An 11,691-nucleotide genomic window follows, 5' to 3' on the forward strand; every position below is an offset into this window, starting at 1 on the left:
AATAATGTCGTATTTTACACCAACACCCAATGAGTTTACATATCTCTGATAGCTTCTTATTGAAGGTGAACTTAACCCTGCATCCAACTACACAGTTAAAAGGCAAATAGTTAAAATCTAAAATATTAGATATAAGCACCAATGAAAATAATTAATTTCCTTTCACATGTTGGTCTTGAATGTCACACGCTGTTCGAAGTTACCAATGTCATCCATATGGATAAATGTGGATTCATACACTGAAAGTTGCATCTAATTCTCTCAGGGGACAAGAAGAAATTCCAATCTGTTTTGAAAGTGTATGTGATGAAACATTTCATTTCGGAGTATAAGGAGAAGAAATGGGAAGAGTGAGTCATATGACAATATCGCAAGAAGGTGCAGTAAGAATACAGAAAGGCTTCTTTTCATGTCATTAATGGTATATGTTACAATTACTTCATATATTTTATTGTATAAAAAAAAACAACTTGGGATAACCAATTTTTAAAAAGTCCACAGCAGAAACTTTTGCAACCATGATTCATATTATCAGTATGAATAGGAATGGCATTGCCTACTTTGTGTCACCAACAGTTTTGTTCAAGTCCTCCCATAGAAATATTGGTTGTTAAAGGCCAGAAATCAGTTGGTTATGTTTTCAATTGCAAAACGTGAATTTAGGAGCTTGAAAATAGCTGATGCAAAATGTTACTATAACAAATTACTATTCCTTTAAAATTATTATTCCTTTACATTTTATACGTATGAAACATTTTGAGCTGTCTTACTGAGGCACAATATTTTCCATCTTCACTCGGCAGTCAATTTTTCTATCAACATTTCTACACCCTTCACATTTTCCACCATCTTTAACTTGGGAATGAGCATCTTGAGGGCTTTGTTTACTTTCTTGGATACATCTTCATTCTTACTCTGAACAAGACTGAAAAAAGCAATGTAGAAACATTAAAGCTCACAGTCAAAACAATTTCGCAAAAGCTGTTTCCTGCAATTCATTGGAAAAAAAACAAAACACCAAACAAACTGAAATTACTTGAATTGTTAGAACCCTTGCTGAGTTTTCATTATTTTCTCAATTTTGTCATGGAGCTGTGAACTGAAAATGACCTTTGAACTATGGGCAGCAGCTTGTATTTTGAAAAAAGGACGAGAACACAAATAAAACTGCTGTTGGTTTGAGAGACGAGGCCTGGGAGTTAACTGCAGGTTGGGTTTTGATCAAAAGATTTAACAGACCTTCGACCCCGGGGAGCACATTATATTTAAACAGATAGCAAAAGTTGGCTGTTAATGAGGTCAGTCCCTGGGAATTGGTCCCATCAAGTCTGGGAGAGACCTTATGCTCAAGCAGATGTTGAACGGTGACTGGAACCTTGCGGAGGAGATGGTCAGTCTGTCAGGGAGCAGCGAGAGTTTAAACTGGGTTTTGGACTGTGTTTTCTGTGAGAAGGGGTTTGGGTGTCATTATTACAACATGAAGATTTGAAAGGCCCTGCGGAACTGCCCATCAGCAGCTGCTGGATGTTCCAAGAATAAAAAGTAAGCCATAAGAACGACCAAATTCCTCTGGGTGAACTGAAAAGGTGGGCCTGATCGATGCCTGTGGAAAATCAAACGAGGAACAATTATCGATGCCTGTGGAACAACACATCATGAAAAACACTGAAGTAATTCGGCCAGTTTTGTGTTTTTATTGGTGTTTAACCCTTGACACTTGTTTTTCTGTCTTCTGCTCGATTAGGACTGAAAACAAAGATTATTCGATTTAAAATCACAAACATTAATTACATTTCTTTGATGTTTAATTTCGCTCTGCCAGTTACTGTATTGCCAATACAGAGGAGAAAAGCAGTTTTGATTCAACTGACTGTCGTGTTGTAACAAGATACACAGCAAAGTTTATTGAAATCTTGATTTGAAAACAATGAAACACATTGATCATCACTGAGAAAGTAGCTGCTACTTGATATTATAAAATTCCATACTGTAATGAGAAGCGAACGAGAGCATTAAGCTTCTGGAGGGAAACAATTTAGGAGCAGAACCTTAGGGGTAATCATGTTACAGTCTACTTTATACTCTGGAGCTTGGAAGATTTGGTGGGGAAAGCCAGGCCGAGTTGCTCCACCACATCTGATGGATAGGATACAAATCAGTCACAGTAAACTGATGGTGGACAGAGTGAATTTGATGTAGTGCAGATAAAGCAAACTACAATGCCTCAAGAGAGCATCAAGCTTGAGTACTGTCGCAGCCCAACACAACTTGTGTAATGTGAAATGTATTGCATCATACTCCAGACTTGTGCCATTTAGATGATGGAAAATTCTTCAGGATATGGCAGGCGAATCATTTACCGCAGAATGGCCAGCACCTGAACTGCTCCAATCGCATATGGCAATGATTGGCTGGTTGGCTTTCAGGTTCGTTAGCTCAACTGGCTGGATGGCAGGTTTGCAATGCAGAGTGACACCAACAGCGTGGGTTCAATTCCTTCACTGGCTGAAGTTAAAAATCACACAACACCAGGTTATAGACCATCAACCTTGTCCCTCACCTTAGGCGTACTGACCCTCAGATTAAACTCACTAACAATCATCTCTCTGTAATGAGAGAGCAGTACTAAAGCCCCACGGTCACTTTACCTTTACCTTTGCCCATCAGGATATTAATGCAGCAACATTATAGAGAGGAGTAAGGTGGGGCTGGTGGACAGCAGTGGCCATTATGGTCAGCAAACCACTTAGATTATGTACTCTAAGTCAAACACCAAAGCACACGCATTCTACAGATCTTCCCAATGGTATCTCCATAATCTTCCTCACCTTTCAAAAATCTCTTTGGACCTTCTCAATTGAATCTGTTGTTATCCCTCCTAATCCTACTCTATCTCCAACTGGAATACTCACCATTTAGCATATTGTAAAAATCTCTTTCGAACATCTCTGCACATTTCAAGAGCACACATCACTAAGACCATGTATTTTCCAATTCTATTATTAAAAGATCTGACATACACAATCTGATCTATAAACATTTAAGTTATTTAACATACAAAGAAATCATGTGACCATGAATTGGAGTTTAATTTAATGCTTACCAACAAAGCACAATAGCTCCACGGTTTACCTGCACCCAGGATTTTAGACTCTCCATTCCAACACGTTCTACTAATGTCTTTGCAAAGCACTCTATAATAAAAATTTTAAATTTATTAAGTAATTTTCTTCAGGTATTTGTGTTGTGGCCTTTTAAGTCATATCCTGGAATAGTTACATTTCATCTCTATCAAACAAAGGTTTCCCATTTTTATGACACAACTGATCCTTAAACAGATTATTTTACTATGATAAGTATGTCAAAAACATAAACAGAATTGTTTAACTGCTATGATTCGTTTAATTGACTGGCCATAATGACGCCCCAAGAAGACACACTACAAAGACTCTCAGTGTAATCTATCTTCTCTTCCAGTTGTCTCAGGGGGACAGGTTTGCAAAGGTATTTCTTTTAAAATAAAACCAACATCACTTTGAATAATGGGAATGTATACCCTGCTCACTTTAATTTCAAATGGCTGTCATTATAAAGCGTAAATACCTATACATTGTTAGTAAATGGCATAACCTAATGCAAGTTCAAGAGGAAAGTGTATGTCCATTTCCAAGTTTAATAATTGTATTCATATGTTAACATTTTGAACAAATGTAATTGACCACCGGCCTTGAATTGAGGAGAAAGCATCTTCTGAAAGTTGTCAGTCGAGAATTTTCTTCCCAGAGAGGTCGGGTCATTGAATATTTATAAAGCTGAGTTTGGTAGATTCATGATTGACAAGGGAGTCAAACGGTATAGGATACAGATAGGAAAGCAGACTTGTCGCCACAGTATATCAACCGGGGAAGCAGTTTCGAGGGACCATGTGACCTTTTCACTGCTACTATTTTGTACGATCATAATGCAATGCAACTGGACTTGACATAGGCTCCCATTTAATTGAAGCGTAGAAAAATATTCACATGACTGAATAAATTTTGGTTGATCACGATTCACGCACGATTACTTGAGGATGAAACATAGTATTTAAAGACACACTTGTCAGCTAGTCAGCTCTTAAGCAAGGCTTCAGAAAATTATGAAGCACTTTGAAACGGTCAGTAAAGAATTGAGTTCAAGTTGGAATGGTGTGTTTAATCAAGCAAGGGAACATCAAAGCATGTGACAACAGTCAAAAGTTGAAATCTTTGAGCACTTGGAGAAATTAAGCCAGCGCTGGAAAGCTATTGAAGAAAATCTATAACCATTGATTACAACAAGTACAACCAGTCCTAAAAGCGAACGTAGAACATCTCGGAGTAAAGCAAAAATGCCTAATGCCGTAGTAATTAAATTACTAAAAACTATTTCTCTCATGTTGCTGCCTGGGGGCTAGCTGCGTAATGGAACTCATTTACGATGCATTAAATACAGTAACATTTAAATTTGCCAAGCAATCTTGTAGTATCCATATAATTATGCTGGTTAAGCACAGTCAACAAAATACTGGGATGAACAATATGGCATTGGCATTAAATCAATGGTCACAATTATGAAGTTAAATTGTCCTTAGTGTTGCTCTGCTGGTTTGGATTTTATGGTTAAAACTCTTCAAAATCTCAAGTACCTGTATAATTTACCAATGTATATTATTGATTAACATCATTTTTGGAATCATCAATCAACAGTTCTTTTAAATTTAAAATATTTGTTGCGATTATTTGATTAGATATATGGTGAAGTTTGCATCTTTTTTTGTTCTAGAAATGAGACAATAATTTGCAGAAAGTTAAGTGTGCCTTTGTTATTGGAGGAGGAGGAAATAGCCAACAATATAGCGTAAATGGATGCAAGTTTGCTCATTGAGTTGTAAGGCTCGTTTTCAGATGTTTCGCACCATACTAAGTAATATCATCATTGAACCTCTGGTGAAGCACTGGTGTTGTGTCCCGCTTTCTATTTATGTGTTAAGGCTTTCTTGGGCTGGTGATGTCATTTCCTGTTCTTTTTCTCAGGGGGTGGTAGATGGGGTCTAACTCGATGCGTTTGTTGATAGAATTCCGGTTGGAATGTCATGCTTCTAGGAATTCTCGTGCATGTCCCTGTTTGCCTGCCTTGGCCTAGGATGGATGCGTTGCCCCAGTCGAAGTGGTGTCCTTCCTCTCTGTATGTGAGGATACTAGTGAGAGAGGGTCATGTCGTTTTGTGGCTAGTTGATGTTCATGTATCCTGGTGGCTAGTTTTCTGCCTGTTTGTCCAATGTAGTATTTGTTACAGTCCTTGCACGGTATTTTGGAAATTATGTTCATTCTGCTTGTTGTCTGTATAGGGTCTTTCAAGTTCATTAGCTGCTGTTTTAATCTGTTGGTGGTTTGTGGGCTATCATGATGCCAAGAGGTCTGAGTAATCTGGCAGTCGTTTCCAAGATGTCTTTGATGTAGGGGAGAGTGGCTAGGGTTTCTGGACGTGTTTTGTTTGCTTATTTGGGTTTGTTGCTGAGAAATCGGCTGACTGTGTTTATTGAGTACCCGCTCGTTTTGAATACGCTGTGTAGGTGATGTTCCTCTGCTCTTTGTAGTTCTTCTGTGCTGTAGTGTGTGGTGGCTCATTGAAACAATGTCCTAATGCAGCTTCATTTGTGGGTGTTGGGATGATTGCTTCTATAATTCAGTATTTGGTCCGTATGTGTTGTTTTCTTGGAGACGCTGGTTGGAAGTTCCCCATTGGGCGTTCGCTCTACTGTGACATCTAGGAATGGCAGTTTGTTGTAGATTCCCGCCTCTTTACTGAATTTTATGCCAGTAAGGATATTATTGACGGTCTTGAAGGTTTCCTCCAATTTGTCTCGTTTTGCAATGACAAAGGTATCATCCATGTAGCAGACCCAAAGTTTGGGTTGGATGGTTGGCAGAGCTGTTTGTTCGAGTCTCTGTATTACTACCTCTGCTAAGAACCCTGATATCAGAGATCCTATGGGTGTTCCGTTGATTTGTCTGTAGGTTTTGTTGTTAAACGTGAAGTGGGTGATACGGCATAGGTCCACCAGCTTAATGATGTTGCCCTTGCTAATGACAACACATCTATCCTGGGACAGGCTAAGCAAAAACATGCCAGAGAATTCCTAGAGGCCTGGCACTCCAACCACAAACAAACACGTAGATCTAGATGCCATCTATCAACCCCTCAGAAAACGAACAGGAAATGACATCACCACAAACCCCAGGAACCCCATCCAGGAGAAAGATATAAATAGAAAACAGGAGACAATAGCTTCGCTTCACTTGGAGGTCGCCACTGATGATGTTACCTAGCCAGGTAATGAAACATCTGGATATCAAGCCTATAGCTCAGTGAGCAAACCTACACCCTGAAGTTGGTGGTGTTTAGTGTATGTGTCTTTGGTTCTTCTAATAGTGTAGTCAGTGTTCCCTTGGCCACGTTGATGTTGATGGATGTGAACAGGGCTGTTACATCAAAGGAGACTATTATTTCATCCTCCTCTATCTTGGTGTCTTTGATGGTCTTCAGGAATTCTTGGGTGGAGTGAATGGAGTGGTGTGGGTCTTCTAGTTCCTTGGCTAGTCTGTATGTTGGTATTCCAGGTAGCGAGCCTATGGGTCTGAAGGGGACTCCTGGTTTGTGAATTTTGGGTAATCCGAAGAAGCATGGTGTGTTTCATCCGTCTGGTTTCATTTTTTGGAAGTCTGTCTTGTTTAATTCTCCAGATTTCTGAAGGACAAGCCAAACAGAGACTCACACAAGAACTCCTAGAAGCATGGAATTCCAACCAGAATTATAATCAACAAAAACATCGATTTGGACCCCATCTACCCTCTGAGAAAAAGAACAGGAAATGATATCACCAGCCCAAGGGAACCTAAACACATAAGTAGAAACCGGGACATAACACCAGGGCTTCACCTGAGGCTCGCTGATGATGTTATCTAGTATGGCGACAAAACGTCTGAATAAACCTTCCAGTGAGCAAACTTACATCCAGAACCTCAATCTGAGGTACAGATCTTCTCAAAACTTGATAGCAGAAACGATTTGGACCAGAAGCAATGCTCTGGATTTGGGAAACGTTGGTTTACTGCTAAGCTGTGTGGAAGTAGGATCTATAAATAGTAACAATGGGATCATGGGGATTGAATGATGACCTAGTTTTGGCAGATGGAGAATCCCAATGGAACTCTGTAAAAGTTGTCTGGCTGGTTCAAGCAACATGGACTTCTGAGTAATTAGCTCTTGGTTCAAGGCTAGAGATGGTTCTCTTTGTTAGAGTAATAAAGCACAGCCCTATCTGATGGCCCCACTGGAGAATGGCACAGCTGCTGGATATGGTAATCATGCAGTAAGGCAAAACACAATTGCTTGTTATTGGCACAAGTTCTTTAGCATTTTTAAAACTCATCAGAGCTCAAGGCAACATTAGTTCTTATCAGAGAGTGGAACGAGTTCAGATCAAAGAAAATGAAGGCTATTAATATTCAATTTTCCACTTGTTAATATTTTCAGCTTCGTGCTGAGGCAAGTCCTTTGAGAATGTGATCTAAATATTGAAGAAAGGCAAAATGCCTCATTTCCAACTGTTGCAGATTTACCTTACAGATTGTACAAGTTTCACTGCATCATATATTTTTACTGAAAGCTAATAATTAGCTTAGGATTGGACTTGATACAAAGCGCATTCAAACAGTACCACACGTATGGCATTCTGAAATGAAAATTTGGAAGTACTGTTTTGATTTTCTTTGATTTTCCAGCACACACAGATGCTTAGTTTTGCCCAGTGCTGGTTTAGCCTTACTTTGAGGACAGGATCTGTGTGTAGTTGGAAAGGTAAGACTGATTAAGGATAGTCAACATTGGTTTTTGCATTGGAAATTGTGGCTCACTAACTTGATTGAGCTTTTTGAAGACGTGACCAAGAAGATTGAAGAAAGAGTGGAGAAGACGTCAGTAAAGCATTCAACAAGGTTCTGCATCATTGACTGGTTAGCAAGGTTAGATCACATTCTGGATCTAGGGTGTGCTAGCCAACTGGATACAAAATTGGCTTGAAGGTAGGAGACAGAGGGTGGTGGTAGAGGGTTCCTTTTCAAAGTGGAGACCTGTGACCAGTGGTATGCCACAACGTTCAGTACTGTTTTTCATCATTTATATAAATGATTTGGATATGAATAAAGGAAGTATGGTTAGTAAGTTCGCAAATGGCATCAGAACTGGTGGTGTAGTGGACAGTGAAGATGATTATCTCAAGGTGCTATAGGACTTTGATCAGATGGGACAATATGCTGAGAAGTTGCAGATGAAGTTTAATTTAGGAAAATGAGAGATATTGCATTTTGGTAAGGTAAACCAGGGCTGGATCTATACAATTAATTGTAGGGCCCTGGGGAGTATTGCTGAACAAAGAGACCTAGATACATAGTCCCTTGAAAGTGGAGTGACAGGTAGACAGGAGGGTGAAGGTGGCATTTGGCACATTTGCCTTCATCAGTCAGTGCACTGAGTATAGGAGTTGGGAGGTCATGTTGTGTCTCTACAGGACGTTGGTGAGACCACTTTTAGAATACTGCGTACAATTCTGGTCACCCTCCTATAGGAAGGATCATGTTAAAACCTGAGAGGGTGCAGAAAATATTTACAAGGATGTTGCCAGGACCAGAGGGTTTGAGCTGCAGGGAGAGGCTGGATAGGCTGGGGCACTTTCCCTGAAGCTTCAAAGGCTGAGGAGTGACCTTATAGAGGTTTATAAATGGATAGGGTGAATAGACAAGGTCTTTCTCCTTGGGCAGAGTCCAAAAGGGGGCATAGCTTTAAATTAAGGGGGGGTAGGTATAGGACAGATGTTAGGGGTAGGTTCTTTACTCAGCGAGTCATGAGTTCATGGAATGCCCTGCCAGTAGCAGTGGTGGACTCTCCCTCATTATGGGCATTTAAGCGGGCATTGGATAGGCATATGGAGGATAGTGGGCTAGTGTAGGTTAGGTGGGCTTGGATCGGCGCAACATCGAGGGCCGAAGGGCCTGTACTGCGCTGTATTCTTCTATGTTCTATGTTCTAAAACAGACAGGTTTAAGGTGAGAGGTGAAAGATTTAAAAAGGATCTGAGGGGCAACTTTTCATTGAGAGGGTGATGTGTGTATGGAAAGAGCTGCCAAAGTACGTGGTGGAGGCTGGTACAATTACAACATTTAAAAGGCATCTGGATGGTTATAAGAATGTGGGCCAAATGGCAGGTCAGATTGGGATGTCTGGTCAGCGCAGAAGAGTTGGACCGAAGGGTCTGTTTCCATGTTGTATGACTCTAAGTGCAATAGGTCTACGTTGATGTTACATGATGTCTCACTATACAAAACGTGTTTAAACTTAATGACACAACCCTGAGCTGTACGTCCACACCCTCAAAATAAAACTCTTACCTGGCTTTCCAAGTTCCTCCATCTTTCCATCTTGTTCTATTAACCATTTAAGAACCAGGTGCCCTGCAGGGTGCTCTACCATATGGAGCTGAAATGAGGAACAGAAAGAATCATGGAACCACAGAGTCCAGTAGACGGCCTTTGCCCCATCCAGTCTGCACCGACAACATTTATACTAGGCCCACTTTCTCGCACCTGACCCACAGCCTTGAGTGTTACGACACTTCACGTGCTCATCCAAGTACTTTTTAAAAGGTTGTGAAGTTTCCCGCATCAACTCCCCTCCCAATGCATTCCAGATTCCCACCACCTGTTGGATGAAAAATATTTTCCTCATGTCTCCTGCCTTTAAAATTAAACATTATGCCCTTTAAATAAGGGTAACAACTGCTTTCTATCCACAATGTCCATGATAATCTTATACACATCAGCCTCCTCGGTTTTAAAACAAACAACACAAACCCATCCAAACTCTCTTCATGGTTCAAATGCTCCATCCCAGGCAACATGCAATCACTTCCTTCCGACAGTGAGGTGACAAGAATTGCTCACAGCACTACAGCTGTGGCCGACTCAAAGTTCTGTACAAATCCAACATGACATCACTGCTCTTATTATTTATGCCATAGCTGAAAAAGACAAGGGGCCATAAAACCTTCTTAACCACCTTAATAAACTGCCCTGCTGCCTCAGGGACCTGTGGACAAACATCTCAAAATGCCTCTATTACTGAGCTTCCTAATGTCCTGCCACTTATTTAGTATTCCCTTAAATTGTTATTCTTCCAAAGTGAAACATCTAATTTTTCAGGGATACATTCCTTCAACCACTGATTATTCAGGAACCTCATAGTCTCTCTTCCAAAATGCTCAGTCTCCAAAGTGAAGACAAATGTGAAGGACCTTTCTAATGCCTTATCAAAGTCCTCTGGCTCCGCACACAAACCCTATCCTTTTCCTGGTTATCCTCTTCCCCTCGAAGAGTAGAATACCTTGGGTCCACCAGTGCTTTTTCATGGCCTCTCTTTGCCCTCTTAATTGCTTTAAGATCTCTTCTGCACCGTCTATACCTAGCAACAGCCTCTGTTATTTTGCTTCCTTTGTACCTGTTAAAAGCCTCTTTCCTTTTTAGCCAGTCATGAATATTCACAGACCTCTACGGTTCTCTACGCTATATTTCACCCTGCACAGAATGTGAATGCCTCCCCTTCCACATTTTGTCGATTTTCCCAGAAGTAGCTTTCCCCAGTCTCTTTTCCCCAGATCCTTCCTTATTTCAATAAAATATGCCTTCCCCAATTGAAAACCTTTTTCTGCAGACCAATTTGTTTTCTTTTTCTAGAACAAACTTAAAACGTACAGTGTATCGTTTGCTATTATTAAAATCTTCACCCACTGCCATTGCAACCACCAGTACAGCTCTGTCCCCCCAGAATTAATTCCAGCAAGGCTCTTGTAGCACCTTGATATAAAAAAAGCTCTCCTGAATGCATTTCAAAAAATCTGCCCCCTTTAAATCTTTTATACCAGGACAATCCCAACTAAAGTTGGGCAAGTTGAGATCCCTAATTATATTTTTATTGCTTGTACACATCTCAGGTTAATTGTCTACAAATTTCCCCTTCGCCTGCCCACTGACCATTCAAGTGTCCACAATACATTCCCAACAGTGACACTGTCCCTTTCTTACTCCTCAGCACTACCCACAAAGTCTCATTTGATGAACTTTCCAATACATTCCTGACTGTCTTTCCATGAAACAGCAGAACTTCCAGCCCATGTGTTAAGTGTGTTTCTGTTGTGGTTCTGTTCGTCGAGCTGGAAGTTTTTGTTGCAAACGTTTCGTCCCCTGGCTAGGCGACATCATCAGTGCTTGGGAGCCTCCTGCGAAGCGCTTCTTTGATGTTTCCTCCGGTGTTTATAGTGGTCTGTCCCTGCCGCTTCCGGTTGTCAGTTTCAGCTGTCCGCTGTAGTGGTTGGTATATTGGGTCCAGGTCGATGTGTTTGTTGATGGAGTTTGTGGATGAATGCCATGCCTCTAGGAATTCCCTGGCTGTTCTCTGTCTGGCTTGCCCTATGATAGTAGTGTTGCCCCAGTCAAATTTGTGTTCCGTGTTGTCTGCGTGTGTGGCTCCTAAGGATAGCTGGTCGTGTCGTTTCATGGCTAGTTGATGTTCATGGATGCGGATTGTTAGCTGTCTTCCTGTTTGTACTATATAGTGTTT

General features: G+C 40.7%; 1 protein-coding gene across 2 annotated transcripts in view; it reads right to left on the minus strand.

The window, feature by feature from the left end:
* Positions 1 to 424: 424 nt before the first annotated feature.
* pum3 (pumilio RNA-binding family member 3) overlaps positions 425 to 11,691 on the minus strand; it is a 47,208-nt gene continuing 35,941 nt past the window's right edge. Inside the window, exons 15-17 of one of the 2 annotated variants that reach the window (XM_043718526.1) lie at positions 9,468 to 9,555; positions 3,104 to 3,194; positions 425 to 925 (exon numbers count right to left, since the gene is read on the minus strand). In XM_043718526.1, the coding sequence (XP_043574461.1) occupies positions 793 to 925; positions 3,104 to 3,194; positions 9,468 to 9,555 (312 nt within the window). In that variant the 3' untranslated portion in view covers positions 425 to 792. Of the gene's footprint in view, positions 926 to 1,062; positions 1,747 to 3,103; positions 3,195 to 9,467; positions 9,556 to 11,691 lie in introns of those variants that run through there. The other variant, XM_043718532.1, reaches the window with a different exon arrangement.

Source organism: Chiloscyllium plagiosum, chromosome 2, assembly GCF_004010195.1.
Source record: "Chiloscyllium plagiosum isolate BGI_BamShark_2017 chromosome 2, ASM401019v2, whole genome shotgun sequence".
NCBI classification, from domain to species: domain Eukaryota; kingdom Metazoa; phylum Chordata; class Chondrichthyes; order Orectolobiformes; family Hemiscylliidae; genus Chiloscyllium; species Chiloscyllium plagiosum.